Source organism: Lepidochelys kempii, chromosome 3 (assembly GCF_965140285.1).
Source record: "Lepidochelys kempii isolate rLepKem1 chromosome 3, rLepKem1.hap1, whole genome shotgun sequence".
NCBI lineage: Eukaryota > Metazoa > Chordata > Testudines > Cheloniidae > Lepidochelys > Lepidochelys kempii.
Genome location: NC_136382.1, coordinates 187,932,279 through 187,955,140, shown reverse-complemented (window position 1 = coordinate 187,955,140; position 22,862 = coordinate 187,932,279). Strand labels below are relative to the sequence as shown.

The 22,862-nt window shown below is 40.0% G+C and overlaps 1 protein-coding gene across 3 annotated transcripts in view; it reads right to left on the bottom strand.

Moving 5' to 3' along the window:
- CCDC85A (coiled-coil domain containing 85A) overlaps window positions 1–22,862 on the bottom strand; it is a 193,037-nt gene that overhangs the window by 26,409 nt on the left and 143,766 nt on the right. For all 3 annotated transcript variants that reach the window (XM_073339340.2, XM_073339341.2, XM_073339343.2), the window contains exon 3: window positions 8,521–8,597. In XM_073339340.2, coding sequence (XP_073195441.1) covers window positions 8,521–8,597 — 77 coding nt within the window. The remainder of the gene's footprint in view (window positions 1–8,520; window positions 8,598–22,862) is intronic.

Sequence of the window (22,862 nt, the reverse complement as noted above, 5' to 3'; positions counted from 1 at the left end):
AGGCCTCATCTGGAGTACTGTGTCCAGTTTTGGGCCCCACACTTCAAGAAGGATGTGGATAAATTGGAGAGAGTCCAGCGAAGGGCAACAAAAATGATTAGGGGACTGGAACACATGAGTTATGAGGAGAGGCTGAGGGAGCTCGGATTGTTTAGCCTGCAGAAGAGAAGAATGAGGGGGGATTTGATAGCTGCTTTCAACTACCTGAAAGGGGGTTCCAAAGAGGATGGCTCTAGACTGTTCTCAATGGTAGCAGATGACAGAACGAGGAGTAATGGTCTCAAGTTGCAGTGGGGGAGGTTTAGATTGGATATTAGGAAAAACTTTTTCACTAAGAGGGTGGTGAAACACTGGAATGCGTTACCTAGGGAGGTGGTAGAATCTCCTTCCTTAGAGGTTTTTAAGGTCAGGTTTGACAAAGCCCTGACTGGGATGATTTAACTGGGAATTGGTCCTGCTTCGAGCAGGGGGTTGGACTAGATGACCTTCAGGGGTCCCTTCCAACCCTGATATTCTATGATTCTATGAAATAGTTTTGTTAGGCATGTTTATCAGCAATCCATGCTGAAATTGTACTGGTGGAGGTCTTCTCCCATTTTGTCCCTACTATGTGTTTTCAGTGTTTCCCTAAAGCAGAAATCACACTTAATGATGGTGAAACCTGTCACTTAATGATATGGAATTTCCTAGGTCTTCTCTAAATCACTTATTAGATATTAGTGTCAAATTAGCAACTCTTTTGGAGTAAGCTCATATTTTCATTCCGGCTCCACCTGTCTGAAGTTGCTAGTACTAGAGTATCTTCTGAATCTGTGGTAATAATGATCTCCATTTGCTCACTTTTTCTACTAGAGCCATTCCATGGCCGCTTGCTTGCAGCTCCTTTTCACTACACAGTTTGGTCAGTTCCTGGTCAGTTTTATGCCACCAGGAAACCAAAGCCTCTTGAGAAGTTTTGTCTCTGTCTCTTTGGATAACTTGTTCTGATCTAGCCTGGTTGTAGCAGAGGAGAGGCAACTGTAAGAAAAAGCTGAAGAGTCCCATTTGCAATCTGAAGCATCTTTAAAGGACTGACAGTGGGGAGGTCACTGTGAATTTGTCATGGGACCACAAGACAAATAATGCTGGTTAATTAGTGATCCCCTGTAAAAAGCCTACAATGACTGCAGGAAGATGTCACTTGTTTGTGACCCTTGTACTGAGTGCTGTGACTGAGTTCCAAAAAAAACTTCAGGGAGTTCTTCAAAATCTCTTTTGCTGGCTATTACAGCAATAGAAGAAAAGAAGACTTGAGGCTACAAAAACAACGAGGAGTCCAGTGGCACCTTAAAGACTAACAGATTTATTTGGGTATAAGTTTTCATGGGTGAAAAACCCACTTCTTCAGATGCATGGAGTGAAAATTACAGATGCAGGAGTAAATATACTGAAACATGAAGAAAGGAAGGGAGTTACCTTACAAGTGGAGAACCAATGTTTACAGGGCCGATTCAGTCAGGGTGGATGTAGTCCACTCCCAATAACTGATGAGGAGGTGTCAATACCAAGAGAGGGAAAACTGCTTTTGTAGTGAGCCAGCCACCCCCAGTTCCCATTCAAGCCCAAATTAATGGTATTAAATTTGCAAATGAATTGTAGCTCTGCAGTTTCTGAAGAAGAAAGAAGTGTTAGAGGAGCAGCAACAACGCATGGTGGCTGTGGAATCTGGGCAGAGTGTGGATGGGGAAGGGATAAATAGTTACACGGTCTGTACTTTAGACAGATGCTTATTTGTTGTTTGTCTGTCACCGTCTGTGTCGTCTATTTAGATCATAAACTCTTTGGGGCAGAAGTTGTCTCCTTCTATGTGTCTGATTAGCATCCCACACAATGGATCCCACGCCTTAACAGGGGGCCTTTGGTAATATGATAACAATAATAAAGAAAGAAAGAAAGAAAGAAAACAAACAAAAGGCCCAAGAATCAAGAAACTGAAGAGAAAGGACAGAATGCACAGAAGGAAACACAGTGCTAGATAACCTCATAGATTCTTTCACTGACTCGTTGGCTAACCTGTGCATAAGCTCTGCTGTGTCAGACTTATGCTGCGTTGCCATGGAATTTGAGAATTCAATTCCTCTAGCTCTTGCACACTCATATAAACTTCTGGTAACGACAACATTCTTTTTGTTTGTTCAGACTTGGTTGTCCTGGCAATATTTGCCTCTGGCTTCGTATTTCATAAAAAGTTGGGACTTGTAACCAGATTACATAAACAGAGTCTTTTTTCCATTCTAACCCTAACACGCTTCCTTCTCTCCACCATACAACTTAAAATGGAACTAATTGAAGAAGAAAAGAGTGGCTCACCAGGAATGTTCTTACCAAATACATTCATTGACTACATGGCACATGTACACTTGTGTTGTTTCAACGTATGATGTTATCACCCCTAGAAATATAATCAACCTGTTCAATTCACAAGCTTCTTTTTCATTTAACTGACTTTTGGAGGCCTGATTCTGATCACACACCAGTGTAGATAAGGAGTCAATGGGACAGATTTTGTTCACAGTTACACATGAGGGCAAATCTGGAATAACGATTGCCTAATCAGTGGAGTTATTCTAGATCAGTAGCTCTCAATCTTTCCAGACTACTGTACCCCTCTCATGAGTCTGATTCGTCTTGAGTACCCTGAATTTTGCCCCACCGAAAAAACTACTGGCTTACAAAATCAAACATCAAAATACAAAAGTGTCACAGCACGCTATTATTGAAAAATTGCTTACTTTCCCATTTTTACCATATAATTATCAAATAAATCAATTGGAATATAAATATTGTAAACTCGCATTTCAGTGTATAGTATATAGGGCAGTATAAACAAGTCACTGTCTATATTAAATTTTAGTTTGTACTGACTTCACTAGCGCTTTTTACGTAGCCTGTTGTAAAACTAGGCAAATATCTAGATGAGTTGATGTACCCCCTGGAAGATCTCTGCATATCCCCGGGGGTAAACGTACCCCTTGTTGAGAACCACTGTTCTAGATGTCCACCAACATAACTGAGATCAGAATGTGGCCTAATGGATTTACATCAATATAATATTGATGTAAATGAAGTATGAATCCAGTTTTGTCTTTTAAGAAGCTTTTTGACTACTGCAAAATGTCTCAGTACAAGCAGACATTATGTCTCTGCTAACTGCAGAATATACTATCAGAGATAGCCTAAAATTCTATGCACAAGAGCCGATCAATAGGTAGAGACTAACAGCAGAAAAGGCACACGAAAAGGGTGATGCATAGGTTGTTTTCGTATAATTTATCTTATAACATATTGCATTGTAATACAGCCAGCTCATTAATTGCAACTCTTTGGTTAAGGACTCTGGTTACAATATGACGTATGTTATTTACTGCATGCAACAAAAATGTGAGGTCAGATCACACCCTCTGCTTTTATGCATGGGGACAAAAAACGTCTGCAAATAAGGGCCTAATTTTTGTAGCAGCCACTCCTTCCAAACGTTCAGAAATTTCCCAAGCGGATTCCCACTCTATGCTCTCAACTACCCCACCTTTCTCACCTACCCATTAATTAAAGAGAAGGGGACTTCTGTTCAACCACTCATTTTTTTTTTATCCCTTCTATTCTGCTGCTTTATTCATGTCCTCTAACCACCCAGATTCTTCTATTTCAGTCCAAGAAAATTCAGTCCTAATTTACTGGAAACTTGTCTGGAACAGAGAGACATGAACACTGCTGAAATGAATCAAAATATAAGTCAAATAAATATCAGTGGAAAATCTTGGAGAACTGATTTTAGGATTAAGCAACTGCAACTCTCTCATACGGTAATTAGAACAATTGGCTGAGAATTCCATAATATAAGTGACAAATACTAATAATTTTAATGAGAGTTGTGTTGGTCATCACATTAATGAAAAAAGCTTTTCTTATATAAATAATTTTATTCTTAACTTTACAGCCAAGTGATAGTAGACAAACCAGAGTCAGCTTCTAGCTGAAACAAGCAACTCCATTCTGTTCAGCATTCACAGAGCCATGTACTGTCATGTGAAAGATGGCCATTAGAACTTTCAATCCACCTCCCACAATCTGACATAACAATAGCGGCTATTTCACACAAGAGCTGTGCCTTTTTTACATACGGACTGAAACTAGTCTCTACAGGAAGGCCTAAGCTACACTAGAAGAGGTTTGCCAGTATAACTACTGGTACACTGGCAAACCCTCCTAGTGTAGATGCAGTTTACACCAGCAAAGGAGATGCTTTTGCCAACATAGCTTATCTTGGTTTTCTCAAACAAAATAAACTATCCCAGCCAAAGCACTTTTTTGCTGGTATAACACTAGGGCTTCGCCAGTATAAAAAGGTTTTTAAAAATTACACCCCAACATTATCATAGTGACAAAAGTTTTAAGTGTAGACCTGGACTAAGAGAAATTCCTTGCACTGAGATATTAAAATAAAGATAGACAAGAAACAAAAACATGAAATAAAACTTTAGGTAAGAGGGTGCAGAGATATTATTCTTCGTGGCCAGTGGCCAGTAAGGCTTAACCAAGAATTCTAAACATGCCCTGAATATATAGGAGAAAATAATCACTGTATAAACCAAGTTGCTTAAACATACATACATACTGGATACACTCTTCCAGTCGTATTATATCTAGCCATGAATCTCCTGAAAAGAAGTCTGACATTACTGATTCTAAGTCTGCTTTCTTTCTGATCCACCAAAATCATCATAAATATTTTGTGCTTCTGTGAATTGCGCAGAACAGCCAGGGGCCAAACTACAGATATCTTAAAGAATCTTATTATATGCCAGATCTTTCTTGGTTCAAATTACACCACCCACAAACATCCTTCCCCAAATTGTGTCTCTCTGTGTACACCACTAGCAAGCACTGTTACATACTTTTGTGTTTGAGAAGCACTGATATTAACCAATAATCTACTGTTTCCTCATGCCCAGCCAATGTAGTTTGGCAACTGGTAGGAAGACCCTGTTGCATGCTGCATGTCTTGGAAAACGTCTGCTTTCTTTCACAAAACTCATATCTGTGGCCATATATTGAATGTGCTTGGATTATATCTTTTGTTTGCCATCTGAAAACAAATATATGCTAATTGCTGCCCCCATCAACAAAGCAAATTTACAACTTGTCTGCAGCTTCTCATAACTCTTAAACCTAGTAGAATGCAATCAACCAGCACACGAGCAAATGTTGGGAGACTTTTGCAGTCTTAAATGAATAGGAGCATTTTTATACCGTTTCTATTCCCTGATCAGACTGAAATATTGACTCACTGTAGCTATTGGTTTTTCCCCTAGCCATTGTAATTTCTTGTCATAGTGCAGCAAACTAGAGCTCAGAATTCAATTTGAACAGTGAAGATGTCATCACTGAAACACTTTTTTCTGAAAAGGTGCCTGCTGCTAAATATTAATAAAACCTTTAAGTTACAGGTAGTGGGGGGTTGAAATAAAAACTAATATGTAAGAAAAAGACAAAAAAGGCAAAGGAAAAGGGGAGATAACTAGTCGGTTGCCAAGGACTTTTGTTCTCTATGCAGGGTATAAATGGTCACACCATTACACAAGTTGGTATGAGTAATGCATATCTGGAAGAGGAGAAATAGGGCAGGGTAGGAAAGGGCTTAAAGAGGAAGAAAGAAGGCGTAGCAGAAGAAGAGAGGTGAGCAGACAGGAAAAAGTAAGCATTGTAAGTAGCACTGATCATACTCACTCAGGGATAGAATAGCTACTAACAAGTGTATCAATAACAGTTCACCTCTCTCACTCTCTTCTAATATGTACAGTCCTGGAGCTTTAAAATCCCTGCTGTTCTGCAGGGTGAGTGCCACTGAATAACAGGGGGGTTTGTTGTTGTTTTTTGTTTTTACAAAAAGACATTCCCTTCCCACAACACAGGTGGAGTTTTCATACCCATAACAGAAAAGGAATTTCATTTGATGCTCTACACTTGGGCCTGGTCTACACTGGGGGGGAGGGGGTCGATCTAAGATACGCAACTTCAGCTACGAGAATAGCGTAGCTGAAATCGACGTACCTTAGACTGACTTAGAATCACTTACTTTGCGTACTCGCAGCGCGGGATCAACGGCCGCTGCCGCTCCACCGTCGACTCCACTTCCCCGATCACTCTGCTGTCAACTCTGGAACTCCACCAGAGTGAGAGGTGGATCGATTTATCGCGTCTACACTAGACACGATAAATCTATCCCTGATAGATCGATCACTGCCCGCCAATCCGGCAGGTAGTGTAGACGTGGCTTGGAGTGGAACTGTCAAAAGCACTGAGAGTCAGCCTAACCCTCAGAAAACTCCCATCGCCTTCATCAGAAAGATAGTTAAAGCAATGTGGAGAGAGCTTTTGAAAATCAAAATCCCATTCTATGTCTTTCTACTTCTGTTTCAGCCTGACAAGTGTCCAGAGTATAGTTACGATGTTTCCCATAATGACAACCAACCCAGACAACAGAGAAGGTTAGCCACTACTCCCCTTTTTAACCTTAGTAACTTTGAAGGTAGAAAAACAGGTCAGATAGAATGTTGCCTGAATAAGTGTCTTTCACCAACTCACCTGAAAGCCCCAGAAAATTCTTTATAGAACATGCTAGCCAGGTCCCCACTGTCTCATATAAATGAAACACTAACATAACTGAGTATGACTTCAGAATAGGCTAGCTGTTGACTATACTTCCTTCCTGTACTGAAAGCAATGAAATTCCTAGGATGAGCAGACATGCTGTGAAAGGCCAACACGTGTCATTCTCATAATTTCTAATGATAAAGTGTTTACAGGTGTGTGGTTAGCTTCTAGAACCAATAAACCAAGCCAAGATATAGACACACATTTGGCCATAAAGCATATATTTATGTCAAGATGCAGACTTTGTTGCCTACTTAATTATTCCCTTTGCATTTCCCTCAGCTTCTGCCCCCCCCCCCAAAAAAAATACACCACTGCCCCATTGTAGACTTTTAGGCACTATTTTTAGAACTGATTAGTGACTTTGGATACCAAACATGAGAGACCTTAAAGGGCCATGATTTTCAGAAGTTGGGCGTTCTGCACTTTCTGAAAACTCAGACCCCTCTACAGTGTCTCAGGTGTGCACCCCAAAATGGAGACAAACAAAATCACTAGTAACTTGAAAATTTTTGGCCCTAAAGTCTTTCCTGAATGATCTATCATACCAAGACAAATCAGAGATTGTGTTTTTGGTCAATCATTATCATTTGCCTTGCTTGGCAAGACAATAATACTCCGCATCACAGAGTATCTTGCATCTCAAAGGCTCAGCAAATGTGATTTTATATATGATAATCCTCATTACCCCTTGCAGGTGGTGAATATTATATGCCCATTTTTCAAATGAATAAACTAAGGTACAGAGAAGTTAAATCACTTGCTCGAGGTCACATAACTAGTTAGTGGCAGAACAAAGAATAGAACTATTACCCCCTTTAACTATTAGGCAAAACCTTGCTTAAAATCTGCTTTACCAAGGACATCACCAACTCTGATCCTGAGCCATCCCTGTAACTAATTCATTTGTCTCTATACTTTATAAAAATGATTAAATCTGAGTCTATGAATATCATTGCCCCTTCCCTTCACCACTATCTTTGATTTTTACACACAAGTCATAGTATTCCGAGTCAGTACGACGAACTAGCATTACATGGCTCTTTTTTAAAAATGAACAAGATATTTCATTTTGAAAAGGTACTAATTTCCACAGTATTTTTAAATTAAATATAATAGCAAGATGCATTAGTCAATACAAAATTAACATATATTTGAAAAATGCAAATATTATTAATTCATTGCTAATAAATAAAAATAGTTAAAATAAAAAGAAAGGCATGTACCCAGGAGAGCTTTAACTCCAAATCATTTGATGTTTGTTTATTTTTAAAATGTAATTTCAGTCTCCCCATTAAGCACCTAATACATCCCCCCAAAAAATTACAATAACAAATGTATTATTTTAATTGCTTGACAAATTTCCATTTTTGAATCAAAGTAATGTTTTAAGTTGTCTGCACAATAGCATTTGAAACTTTATATTTTAGAAAGATATGAAGAGAGAAATTCACTCTTAAGATGAAACTAGGACTGTCAAAGGTCAGCTGTTTGTAATTTTAAACTTCTTAATTGTTAATTATAACATAAGTTTCAGCCTCCAGTGAGTTCTTACAAGGTATCAACACTTGTAAAGGTGAAAAAAATGCTCTGAAGTATTGTCATGATCTCAAATACACCAGTAGAAATGCTCCACTATAATCAGCAATGAGAAATGAAAATAAAAGATGCTAGAGGCTTTGATTACTGTAATGAGAGCCTTTGATCACTGTAAGAGTTCAAATTATATCAGTGTCTCACTGCAGAAAACACGGATGTTAAACACTAATACATGAGTGTTACTATCTAGCTAGGAGCTACTGTTCCTATCAACAGGAAGTCACCCACCTGGGGTAGCATGCGATTTTCCTCCTCCAGCTGTCTTACTCTTGCCTCCAGCTGCCTAACATAGGACAAGGTTGAGTCTAAAATTAAAAAGAAAAAACTCGCATTATACACACAAGTCTGCTTTTGTGCACTAGCATCAGAGCCTATATAAGACAGGAGATTTCTGATTTGGTGTAATCACAGCAGATATCTCCTCTTAAGTGTACCTTACAACACCCAGTTCTGTTTCTCTCTAAGATAATACCAGTTATTGTTGATACTATAAGTCGTTTAAAACGTTAAGACTTGGCAGAATCAGCCTAATTCCTTGTTGATTTTGAGTCTAAACTACTGTAAATGACAAGGCAGTTGCTTCTCTACAACACAATAAAAGTCCCAAAGAAAGGCAATGAAGAACAATTTCTGCTAATCCCTACCCTAAACTTCCTGAATTTTCTGTGCTATGTAACTACATACAATTTTAGAAACACAAGAATAATACAGTGAACTATGGGGTCACTTTTGTACAAGATAAAAGAGTTTGTGCTATAGCAAGAGCCAATCACAGAGGTAAATCCTGCTCGCCCCATCCTGCTCACACAAATATTTTCATTGGCCTCAGGTGAAGAAGGAGAGCAGGATTTCCCTCAGATATGAGATTCAAAAAATAAGGATACATCAATTCCATGGGCTCACTTCCACCCTTGAGAGAGTCATATATGGTCAATTATCCTCCCACTGAAGCAAACAGTTTTCCTAATGACTTAAATGGGAGCAGAATTTGGTCCATAAGGAGAACCAAAGCCAAAAATCAGAATTTTCCAATACAGATGACCATGCATATCTTGGCCCACATGGAAGCTCTGCAGGTAGAAAAGTGCCTCTAAAGAAAATGTGCATGGAATGGGGAGTAGTTTAATTGTAATACAGAAGACTACTTCTCCATACAAGACCATAACTGTGACTCTACCAGCCCCTATTAATTCAACAGAAGTCAGCCCTTCTCTGGGGCCTGATTCATTAATTCTCTACACCATTTTTATGCTGGTGTACTCTAGTGACTTTAGCTGGAATTACACCAGCCATCTACTCATGGAATAGAGTGGAGAATTAGCTATTTGGTCTCTAAAAGGTGTATCTGTTGACATGCTGGGTCAGGTGTTCAACTGGCATAATCCCCATGGCTCCACTGACTTCACTGGAGTTCCTCAGCTGAAATTAGCTGGCACTCTAGATCTCTAATATATCCAAGTCACTTCACATGCCAGCCAGTCCATGAAATAAAAATGATAGGAGACTGGGAATGCAATGTAGTTGTAGCTATGTTGGTCCAAGAATATTAGAGAGACGATGTGGGTGAGGCAATATATTTCCAACAAAAGCTATTACCTCACCCACCTCGTCTCTCTAGTAGACTAGGTTTCACTTAACACTCTTATGGGGAGATGGTAGACTAAGGGCCATTTTAATTCTGAATTAGAGTGTCCACATAGGGGTTTAATATAGTTTAACTAATCCACTTTAAATTCATACCTTTATTTAATTCTGATTAACTTTCCTGAGTGTCTCCATGAATACAAGCCCTAAAACAGCAGTTCTCAAACTGTTGGTAGGGACCGAAAAGTGGGTTGTGACCCCATTTTAACGGTGTTGCCAGGGCTGGCTTAGACTTGCTGGGGCCCCGGGCTAAAGGCTGAGCCCCACCGCCTAGGCCGAAGCTCGAGGGCTTCAGCCCTAGGCGGTGGGGCTCAGGTTACAGGCCCCCTGCATGGAGCAGTGGGGCTTGGGCTTTGGCTCTCCTACCCAGGGCAGCAGGGCTCAGGTTTCAGTCTCTCCTCCTGGGGTTGTGTACTAATTTTTGTTGTCAGAAGGGGGTTGCGGTGCAATGAAGTTTGAGAAACCCTGCCTTAAAATATGCAAACATATGTAGTGCACATGAAGTTATAGAACATGAAGGCAATATATAGTCATTTGTCAGAAATGATTAGTACACAGTGAAGTAGTGGATTATACATAGAAACAGAGGGAGAAAGGTAATCTGAGGTTTTATATGCTGTGCTCTGCAAGTCTTGCATTAACTAGTCCTGGATGAGTCTCTTTGGATTCCCAAAGTTTGGTATAGATAAGCACTGAAGTTGCAAAGCTTATCCAAAACTAACCACATTCTTTAAGAGGACCTCCCATCTCATGACCCTCCTTCCTTATCTGTAACCCACCCCTGGTGGTAACAGCACTCCACAACAGTCTCCCACACTACCTTCCCCACCCTAAGGGCAGTTATTTTGGGAAACAGTTCACAGTCCATCCTTCCCTTCCAACATTCTTCTAGGGGAAAGACTATGTACTCCTCTCCCTCCTACAGTACCATCTTCTCAACGGGGTTGATTTGCAGATTTCCACCACCAAGAGGAGGCTTCTGGACTCAAAGCTGCTCCTTTTGAACTTCATGCTTTTGCCAACCCATGCCATTATCTTTTGAATTCACTTTTACACTTGATGCTTTTGCTTCTGCCATTTGCTCCTCTACCACCGTCTAGCGTCACATACTTACATGTTATATTTGTAAAAGATTTTCACCTCTCTTATATATTCCTTTGTATTATACTTTACAGCTTAAGGACCAGAGCCATAGTTGGTGTAAATCTACATAGCTCTAGTGAAGTCAACGCTGATTTTACACTATCTGAGCATCTGGTATAAAATCTCCTAGTATTTCAATCCTTTCATAGTGTGAAAGATTTATTTTAATCTCCCTACCAATCCCATTAATACTAACACTTAGATCAGATACCAAGGGCCTGATCTAGCAAATGCTAATTGAAATGAGTAGTCCTGGTGTCCTTCATTATTACAAATATATATATATATATATATATATATATATATATATATATATATATAGGAGTATAAATTAATATACTCAAGTTATGTTGTAAAATGGATACCATAAATTACACAAATTTTATCTCCATTGAAGTCAGTGGCAAAATTCCCAATGATTTCCATGGAGCAGGATTTCATCCAACCTATATTCACTGCAGCACAGCCAAAGGCATTACGAGAACTGTAGCAGTAACACCTACCAGATCTATATTAGTGTTATTTCCCAGTCTAGCATCTTGCAAGATGCTCCAATATATCTGTCAAGAGGTAAGCCACGGCCCTTTATGGTCCTTCCAGGGCACTCCACCCTCGTATTCTTTCAATTACCAGACTTTAATTGGCTCAAGAACATGTACCCCCTTCCTGGGGTCTGATTTATTAAGTTTTCTACAATGGATGATTTACTTCATTGCTCCAGATCTCCCTGCTGGGGTCCCAATAAAAGACCTGGTCAGCTCTTTGTCCCAGTTCAGGAGCCCCCGTCCTCCTTCCTGGAGCTGGTGCTGTGCTTCAGTCACTGCCTCTCCTTATGGCAGGAGCCCCCCCAGCTCTCCTCCTTGGGGTCGGGTTATAATTTTTCCAGCTGTAGGGCCTTAACTAACTTCTCCCTCTGCTGGCCCCTTTATCCTCAATTAATCCTTAGGCTAGGAGGATCCAGCAGGCAGCCTTCTCCTGCTGATGCCTTCTTGCTCTTTAGGGCCCTACAGGAGTCCTTTTACTCCCTACAGTGTCTGCAGGCATCTGACCTGCTATGAGAGAGGCAACAGAATTTATGCTGGACCTCTTTTCCCAGCTCATTCCCAGTTGTTTGGAGGGGAGAGAGGAGCCTTTCCTGCCCTTTCTGAAAGACTCCTGGCCTCAGATTCTTAAAGATATAATGACAGGATTTCCTCCCAAGCATCATTTATTCCCAGGACTACTTTCTCTCTGTCCCCATTAGGTTCATATAATGAACCCTTAAAGACTTAAAAGGGCATGTCACATGGCAAGGTGGCCCACGGCCTTTAAGGGGCAAACTACCCCACCACAATATCAGACAATAATTGCTTTGAAAGACAAATTGATAATCATTGGACAAATAAGATGATTTTCACCTGATGTAATTAGTAAAGCCATTTGTATTTTATGCTTCTCTAAGTAGATTCATTTATTATCCATGTAGTTCTTAGGATTTCAAATGCATCGCAAAAGACCTCCATTTACTACAAAACAAATCTTAATCTTTGGTTGCACAGCTGCTTACATATTGTGACAGAGCAAGGCCAGATGGCTATAGAAAAGTAGTGGGAGATAGATATATTAGCTCCAGGCTAAACTAATCCCTGGTACCAGGTTAAGTGAAATGGAAGCTGCTCCAGGTCAATTAAGACACCTGGGGCCAATTAAGAACTTTCCAGAAGGCAGGGAGAACACTAGGTTGACTGGAACACCTGAAGCCAATCAGGGGCTGGCTGAAACTAGTTAAAAGCCTCCCAGCCAGTCAGGTGGGTGTGCATGTCAGGAGCTGTGGGAGGAAGTTCTGCTATTAGAGAGGCTGAGTAGTATGCACCATATCACAAAGAAGGAGGCCCCAAGGTAAGGGTAAAGTGGAGCTTGAGGAAGTGAGGGCTGCTGTGGGGGAAGTAGACCAGGGAATTGTACAGGTCATGTTTCTAAAAGGTCAGCTACCATAGCTGATACTATTAGGGTCCCTGGGCTGGAGCCTGGAGTAGAGGGTGGGCCTGGGCTCCCCACACACACATTTGCCCCCTGATTAATCACTGAGACTGGGAGACAACAGCAACTGTGCAAGGAAGGATAACTTCTCCTCACCTCCCTTGCTGGCTTATGATGAAAATGGTTCAGTAGACTGTGACCCTTGTCTCTAGAGAGAAGGGTTACATTGAGGGTCATAGTGAGCCCCTGAGACTAGTAAAATCCGCCAGGAAATGCGGGACCCACTGAGGCAAGGACAGAGCTTTGTCACAATATAGAATTTTAACTCCCAAACACATCTCATCTGAGCTCCCTCAGTCTTAAACAACTAATGAATGATGGAAAAATATTTGTATTAATACCAGTAAAAGCTCTATTGTCATGTTCTGAATATCAGCATAAACCTGTCAGTGATGTTACGGCCAAATGAGGACTTGGATAAGACCAAACAACTTGTTTTTGCTCAAGAACTGAACAGGATTTGGACCCAGAGACAGGATACTGGACTAGATGGACCACTTCTTTCTTAGTTTGTGCAACGTGCCTCAGGTGGCACATGACCAGGATTCATTACTGAATTTGGTCTGCTGGTTGGATCATTAGCTTCCCCGGCTTGAGCTGAGTACTGATAGGGAGTGCGATGTGAATTCTGATCCATCTCTCCCTGCTAATGGACCACTGGTCAGATCCAGTGTGGGAACTCCTAGCTTCATATTTGGCTGCATTACTTCTGCTTCTCCCATGGTCCAATATTCTGTTTTTAGATATTTGTTCTACTGAAGCAGCAATCTTGAACAAGTTCCATTCTACTTCATTAAATATGATCTCTGTCAAATAAATGTGTATTTTAAAATTATAGTATTATTCATTAAAGCTATAAGCAGAAAAAATAGCAACCTTTTCCATCTCTGGGTCATATTTTGTCTCAGCCCCCTGAAGACACAGGATTGTTTCCTTGGTGTATTACAGGGTATGTCTACATTGCAATAAAACATCTGTTGCTGGCCCCTTGTCAGTTGACTCGAGCTCGTGGAACTCTGACTGTGGGGCTATAAAATTGCAGAGTAGATGTCCAGGCTCAGGCTAGAGCCCTGGCTCTGAGACCCTGTGAGGTGGGAAGGGTCCCAGAGTCTGAGCTCCACTTGAGCCCATATATCTACACTGCAATTTTATAGCCCTGCAGCCTGAGTCCTGTGAGCCTAGTCAGCTGACACAGGCCAGCCTGGGTGTGTTACTACAGTGTAGACAGACCCTTAAGAGTCTCCTTCCAGTCTGCAAGTATATTCAGATATACTGGATCTGATCAGTGAAGATGAAAGTCTTTGTAGTTATACCACACACAGTTCCTCAAATCTTCCCTTTTTACATCAGTTCCACATGCAGTTAACATAGTTGGAAGTGTAGTCATTGTGCCTCACTCCATTCTGGGAATTAAACTAAAATTCTTGATTATTTGTATAATAACAGTGTAGTATTTGTGGTAGTTTATCATCCTCAAAAACTTAATACCATGTTTTTATAGAAATACTGAGACAATCTGCCCTCATTCTGTATCAGTTAGTCTAACTTTATTAGAGGACTTCAGTATTTATGTAGCTGATCATTTTTCTCTTATGACATCAGAATTCTTGAAACTGCTAGATACTTTTTGTTTGTGTCTAACTATGTTAGAGCCTGATTTTGTTCCCACATGCATATACTTGTTTTATCACACTGATATCCATTTTCAGTGTGTCTGTGACTGATCTCCCTACATCAAATACTTTTGTAATGTTCTTTAAACTGGATTTCCTCCTCTATTTTAGAATGGTTGTGGATGTCACATTAAAGTCTCTTTTCTTAAGACGTTTCCCTTTGTTCTATCTTTTTCCACTAGGGCTTTCTCATACTATGAATATGGCTTAGGCCCTGGTTCAATGCTAACTGAAGTCAATAGTAGGTTTTTCCATTGACGCCAATAGGCCTTGGATAAGCCATTACTGCATATGATCATGTTTCCTTTTAGTGACTGGCCCAACTGACTCTAACAGTCTGCTAATTAGACAGCAAAAATCATCATCTTTAACTCAAGCATTAGAGCTCTGGTTTTTGGGACTTAAGGTGCTGAGTTTGAGTTGCACTGACAACAGTTGTGGCTATAAATATGTGACCATTGTTCATTACGTAGCTCCTTTTTGAATAGAACTTTTATTTTTTTACAGCTGATAGAACTGCACATCAGTGAAGGAACTGTTAAATTGGGAGGCATCTCATAATATGGCTGGCCAGAAGTGGAAAAATAAAATTTTATGAAAAATGTTAATCTTGTTTTGGTTTTCATCAAAACTTTCTGATAGCTCTATTTGGTAATCATAATTTACATGGAGTGTGCCAGGATCTATATAAGCCTTGTTATATTCTGATGAATGGGGTGACCATATTTTAAATACAGTGAGAAATTCTCAAGTGGTATAAATGGGTAAAATTACAGTGAAGTCAACTGAGCCATCTAGTTACATCAGCAAAGAAGTTAACCCATTGTGTGCCAAGATATATAGGTAGCTGATGAATTTGGTTCAATTAAAAACATTTGCAGAAGGTTCAAACAATAGGGAAAGGCCTTTAAGATGCTGCCTGTAGTCTTTGGAAAGCTATTTCAAAAACATGAAGGATATGTGTAACCTTGCTTTCACTGTACTACTTTCAGCAGGAGCATAAGATTTGCAATATTATATTAGACCAGGTCACTTAAGTCCATCGCAAGATGAAAGGTGAGAATTTGCGCATAGCCAACTATCTAGTATTACAGAATATAAATCTTTTCCCTTGTACCTTACAGGGACCAAGTAACAGCTCAAAGCATGATTTGAGTACTCCTATATTAAGTCATAACTAGAAATATTATAACCGCATCCAGCCCATTTTTAAATCTCATTACTGTACATTGTCAACATACTGTTCTTATTTACACTGGTGAAGCTACTCATTGAAGCTACTCTGTATTTCCACTAGCTCTATTAGAGTTGCATCCCTTGTATGACATTTTTAAATCCTAGAGAGCTTCTTGTTAAACTATGGTGAAATTCCTCTGAAACTTAACAATATTAAGGTTAGCACTATCATATAGATAGACCTGATGTTTGCCTAAGGGAAATTGTATTAAGCTCAGCAAAACGTTTAACAACTGTTTATTGTGAAAGTGACTGGTAAAGCATGTCCTCTAGAACACCTATGGCAGCAAAACCCTTAGAGTAGGGTTTGTATCACTCAGATTATTGCTTTTGTGACCAGAATAATTATTTGTCTTACATTTTGTTGCAGCAAAACTGAGCGCTCTCATCTGTGATTATTGGTCACAATTATACAGTTTTTTTCCTGTAACTAACAATATAACTTCTTGTGGTGGTTTTTGGTTTTGTTTGTCAATTCACTAAACTCAGCTCCATGGATACTGCTCTGATTATTTCAAATTAGATCGTAGTGCTTGTAAGCTTTACACTTTTTTAACTAGAATGTACCCTTCAGATTATTATTCTTTCAATCAAAACAGTTATTTTTGTTTCTTGGGCAACAGGTGCTGTACCTCCTGTTTTCAACACACATGGGATCCAGACTTAAGTAATTATGTCTCTGGAATTAGACATTTATCCAAATTTTCTTACACAACTAGTGTTTTCTCAGTTGCAGCTTTTAATTGCAAATTATGTCTATTTGTTGCAGTCAGAGGTTTGTATTTTTTCATAGTCTTGACTCTACTATAGTCAAGGCTTTAATGGTTTATTGATGAAGTCTGACTGGGGTTGTCTGTGTGTCTGCATTTGTCTGGACTTAAGTGCTACTTTGACACTATAGATGATGACCTCCTTTTGAACTGGGGCTGCATTGACTAGGGCCAGAGTGCATTAGTTTTTCTCCTACTCCAACTTGATGACATAATTCTATTTCAATAGCAGACTTTTGTTTGACTCCTGCTGATGTCACTTAAGGAGTCCCTCAAAGATTTGTTCTAAGCCACACTCTTAATCACTATTTAGATGTTGCCTTTGAGACAGGTTATTTAAAAATACAGGCTTGGGTTTCTACTATCTGAGGATAAGCAGATTTATATTTTACTTAAGAACAATATTGATTCTACTCCATGCTCTCCTTTGCTCTTTATCAATGCTTTCCTACCTCAAGATGAATCCTACTGCACTTGGAATGCAGCAAGAAGGACTGGTGCTAAGAATGGGCTTGATCCAAAGCCCACTGAACTCAATGGAAAGACTGACAAAACTGAGCTTTAGAGCAGCCTCAGTAAGAGAAGAGCTGAAGAAGGAAACGAGGATGCAGTCTGGGATGAGGGATAGTGGAATTAGGAGTATGGGAGGATCACTAAATGGGAAGGGCTACTAAATCGGAGATAGGATTAAGAATTGGTCCAGGAGCAAGAGATAATCATGGCAGACTCCACAACTAGGGCATGGAGAGAAGCTCATGGATGGGAGAAAAAGCATCAGGTCTAGAGAAATAATCTTCAGTTTATGTCACAGCTTTAAAATTCCAATCTGTTTAATTTGTATTTATTATTATTAATAAACAACTCCTTACTGAAGACCCCCACCCCGGGCTCTACAAAAGCTATTAACAATACAGAAGCATAAGCCAGTTCCAAGGAACCAGCTACTGACCACCCTCCAGCAACAAGTCTTCCTTCTCCCACCCAAGTGTACAGAAACAGAATGCCATTGTTCCATATGTTTGTCATATAGCATGACTTTGCAAAAGAAAACAGGGTATGTCTTAACATCTGATGGCCAAATCCGCTGAGGTGCTGAGCTCATGCAATTGTGGTTGCTCAGCACCTCACAGCACTGGGTACAGAAGTAATAGCTACACCTCTGATCAAGGAAGGTACAGGTTTTCAGACTCTGAAATCAAAAAGCCACTTGCTGGACTTAATAGCCTGAAGAAGCACATAAATCTCCAAAAATGAGATTGGTTGAGAGTCTAACTATTGATAGAGTAATCCAAGTGGATTATCGGATATTTTTGGGTTTACAGAGCTAAACACCAGCCTCTTCCATGGCGAGGGGCAGACAAACAACCCGACCCTTAAAGGCAAAATTTCACTCCAATATAAGAATAACTTGGGCAAGGAAACTTGGGCCCAATACAATTATTTTGTGTAACAAAAACTCTCCTTTGTAATAAAAAGCTTTTGAAAGGGACAGGAATCCCAAACATTCACTTCTGAACAGAGTTTTGTAAATTAACATATGCCATCTGATCCAGAACAAGAAAGTGTTTGGGTGTGGCTGAAAATACCCATTAAATAGATTAAAACACACTGTGGAAAATGCCTTCTTAGGTGAATTAAATATATCTGCTGGCATTCTAAACCATACAACAGTAAAGTAATCTCCTGGGACTTGAAGAGGGCTTTCAAACACAGATCATACCACATAAAAGAAACTAGTATATAAATGTATTAAGTAGAATATTGATGGTAAAATTTTCATCTGAATAAAAAATAATCTTAGCAACTGAGGTCAAAGAAAGATACTGGGATGGGTAGAAAGAAAATGACAAGCAGAACACCAAAGGCTAGTTAGATCTGATCTTGTTCATGCAACAGACAAAAAACCTTTTGTAATTTTAAGTTACAGTTCAGACTTACCATTATAATTAAAATATGTCCTAGACACCAGGGAATCTCACAGTAACTAACAAACCCTACAAAGAACACCACCCACTTAGCTACCTAAAAGGACCCAGTTAAAGAGAAATATTCCAAAATATCCATATAGTTCATATAATCTCTAACCAAAATGTACAATTATAAAATATCATAAAACACATTCAAACAACAACCTTATATTCTTCCCCATGATTCTAACCAAGACTCAACTTCCAGATCAAAAACCCTCTTATGCCTACCCATCATACACCCGCCCTCTAACACTCACCCACCGCAAGCATAGAATCCTTCATTCAATAAACCAAGCCAGTACATTACTTATTTGCCATGTTTGTAGAATGTTTACATTTTATTTGTAGTCAATGACCTAAAACAATTATATGATGTTGTAGTTTTTAAATAATCATATCACTATTAGACAAGCGATGGGGAGGTGGATGAGGAGATCACTCCTGGATTGCTTTTCTTGCTTAATTACCTTATTTGACAATGGTAGCGCTTGCTCACAGAATTTGCAGGGATGTTCCTTCTGTGACATTTTAAATCCTTATCTCAATTCTCAGTCATGGAAACATAGACCATTAGTAGTAAAAAGAAAAGCTATTCTGGTTTATGGTCAGACATTTCCAAGAGTTTCTTACTAGCTGCATTACAAGCATTGACAATACACAATTTTGTATTGAAATAATGAATCAGACTTTCTAAAGAGCAGTAAAAATTAACTCTGAATTTCAGATTTGTGCTTCATTTCCCCCAAAGCTTTGGGTTACAAAAGATGAGTTGATTGGAGGACCTCAAAATGACTCCTTTAGTTAAAGTTGCACAGACATCTCTAGTCTTAACAGGAAAAGACTGTTGTTCAGACTCCCTCAGACTTTTTTTACCTTTTGGATTTAATTTTCCAAGTTTGTTCTTAGTCTCAGAATTTTTTTTAAAGAACACTGAGCAAAAATGATGTAGCCATTTTAACAAATGAGTGGAATAAACAAACACTTTTACCATTATAAAAAAATATTTTTTAAAAAAATCTAGTGCTTCAACATTTTGGGGATAGAAACTTAGTTTACCATAAGTAATTCCATAGCTCACAGACATGGTCTGGTGTTAAATTGAGCTAAATTATAAGGCTTTTATAAGCATTGCACATGTCCAGTGATTTTAATCACATGAAAACAAGAGAAGTGCTAGCATATAAAAATTCAAACACTGGGGTTTTGACATATAAAATGTAATACATTGGCATCTGTGACAGAGGACCAAGTAGTAATGATGAGTTATACTAATACCCTTTTTAATACCCTACCAGGGCTTCAGCCACACCCCACTGAAGTCAATGGGCCTGATTCTCATTTACACTAAGGTCCGTTGATACCATTATGGTAGTGCCAGAACAGTACAGAGGGAACTTAGCGCAAATAAGAATCAGGCCCCAAAAGTCTTTCCATTGACTTCAGTGTGTTTTGGATGAGACTGAATTAATAGATATGCATGTACAGAAAGTTCAAAGTGTAAAGCATTGTTGGATCTCATTTACACCAAGGCTCCTTTACATTGCACTAGCAGTGTGCCCCCTTATCTGTATAAAAGGCCTAATCTAATGCCCATTAAATCCACGGGAAAGAGTCCAAGGGGCAAAATGAGGATACTGGCTGAAAAGCAGTTCATGTAATTAACAAAGTGACACACACTGGGTCATAAAAGGGAGAAATGATTCAATCCTAATGGATCACATGCTACAAACCACTCTTAACAGAATCAGAATGTGGTTGTGAAATGAAACTTTAAAAACACTGTCTCAGGCCTCATATATCCACACAATTTTGTACCAGTATAACTATTTCAGTCAAGGAGGTGGGGGCGGAGGGGGGCGGGGGTGATTTTTTTTATTTTGACCAAAACATTTAGTACTTGTTCAACCTCTGGAGTGAACAGAGGTATATCAGCATAAAAGTACTCATACCAATACAGCTTATTCCCCTTCTCATATAGGAATAAGCTATACTGCTATAAGAAGGTTGATAGTGATATAACTTCATCCACACTAGGTGGGGTTGTATTATTTAACTCCTAATGATTTCAGTGGGAATTGGGCATCTAGGCACTTTCAAAAATCCCACTAGATGCCTATCTGCATCCATTAGATGCCTAAATTCCTTCAAAAATGTGGCTTCTAGTGTCACTAAAAGAATCATAGAATATCAGGGTTGGAAGGGACTTTAGGAGGTCATCTAGTACAACCCCCTGCTCAAAGCAGGACCGATCCCTGACTAAATCATCCCAGCCTGGGCTTTGTCAAGCCTGACCTTAAAAACTTCCAAGGAAGGAGATTCCACCACCTCCCTAGATAACACATTCCAGCGTTTCACCACCCTCATAGTGAAAAAGTTTTTCCTAATAGCAAACCGTGAACAGTCTAGAGCCATCCTCTTTGGAACCCCCTTTCAGGTAGCTGAAAGCAGCTATCAAATCCCCCCTCATTCTTCTCTTCTGAAGACTAAACATCCCCAGTTCCCTCAGCCTCTCCTCATAAGTCATGTGTTTCAGTCCCCTAATAATTTTTGTTGCCCTCCGCTGGACTCTTTCCAATTTTTCTACATCCTCCTTGTAGTGTGGGGCCCAAAACTGGACACAGTACTCCTGATGAGGCCTCACCAATGTCAAATAGAGGGGAACGATCACGTCCCTCGATCTGCTGGCAATGCCCCTACTTATACAGCCCAAAATGCCATTGGCCTTCTTGGCAACAAGGGCACACTGTTGACTCATATCCAACGTCTCATCCACTGTAACCCCTAAGTCCTTTTCTGCAAAACTGCTGCTGAGCCATTCGGTCCCTAGTCTGTAGCGGTGCATGGGATTCTTCCGTCCTAAGTGCAGGACTCTGCACTTGTCCTTGTTGAACCTCATCAGATTTCTTTTGGCCCAATCCTCCAATTTGTCTAGGTCCCTCTGTATCCTATCCCTACCCTCCAGCATATCTACCTCTCCTCCCAGTTTAATGTCATCTGCAAACTTGCTGAGGGTACAATCCACACCATCCTCCAGATCATTTATGAAGTTATTGAACAAAACCGGCCCCAGGACCAACCCCTGGGGCACTCCACTTGATACTGGCTGCCAACTAGACATGGAGCCATTGATCACTACCCATTGAGCCTGATGATCTAGCCAGCTTTTTATCCACTGTATAGTCCATTCATCCAGCCCATACTTCTTTAACTTGCTGGCAAGAATACTGTGGGAGACCGTGTCAAAAGCTTTGCTAAAGTCAAGGAACAACACGTCCACTGCTTTCCCTTCATCCACAGAGCCAGTTATCTCATCATAGAAGGCAATTAGATTAGTGAGGCATGACTTGCCCTTGGTGAATCCATGCTGACTGATCCTGATCACTTTCCTCTCCTCTAAGTGCTTCAGAATTGATTCCTTGAGGACATGCTCCATGATTTTTCCAGGGACTGAGGTGAGGCTGACTGGCCTGTAGTTCCCAGAATCCTCCTCCTTCCCTTTTTTTAAAGATGGTCACTACATTCGCCTTTTTCCAGTCATCTGGGACCTCCCCCGATTGCCATGAGTTTTCAAAGATAATGGCCAATGGCTCTGCAATCACATCCGCCAACTCCTTTAGCACTCTCGGATGCAGCGCATCCAGCCCCATGGACTTGTGCTCATCCAGCTTTTCTAAATAGTCCCAAACCACTTCTTTCTCCACAGAGGGCTGGTCACCTCCTCCCCATGCTGTGCTGCCCAGTGCGGTAGTCTAGGAGCTGACCTTGTTCGTGAAGACAGAGGCAAAAAAAGCATTGAGTACATTAGCTTTTTCCACATCCTCTGTCATTAGGTTGCCTCCTTCATTCAGTAAGGGGCCCACACTTTCCTTGACTTTCTTCTTGTTGCTAACATACCTGAAGAAACCCTTCTTGTTACTCTTGACATCTCTTGCTAGCTGCAACTCCAGGTGTGATTTGGCCTTCCTGATTTCACTCCTGGAAGCCCGAGCAATATTTTTATACTCTTCCCTGGTCATTTGTCCAATCTTCCACTTCTTGTAAGCTTCTTTTTTGTATTTAAGAGCAGCAAGGATTTCACTGTTAAGCCAAGCTGGTTGCCTGCCATATTATTCTTT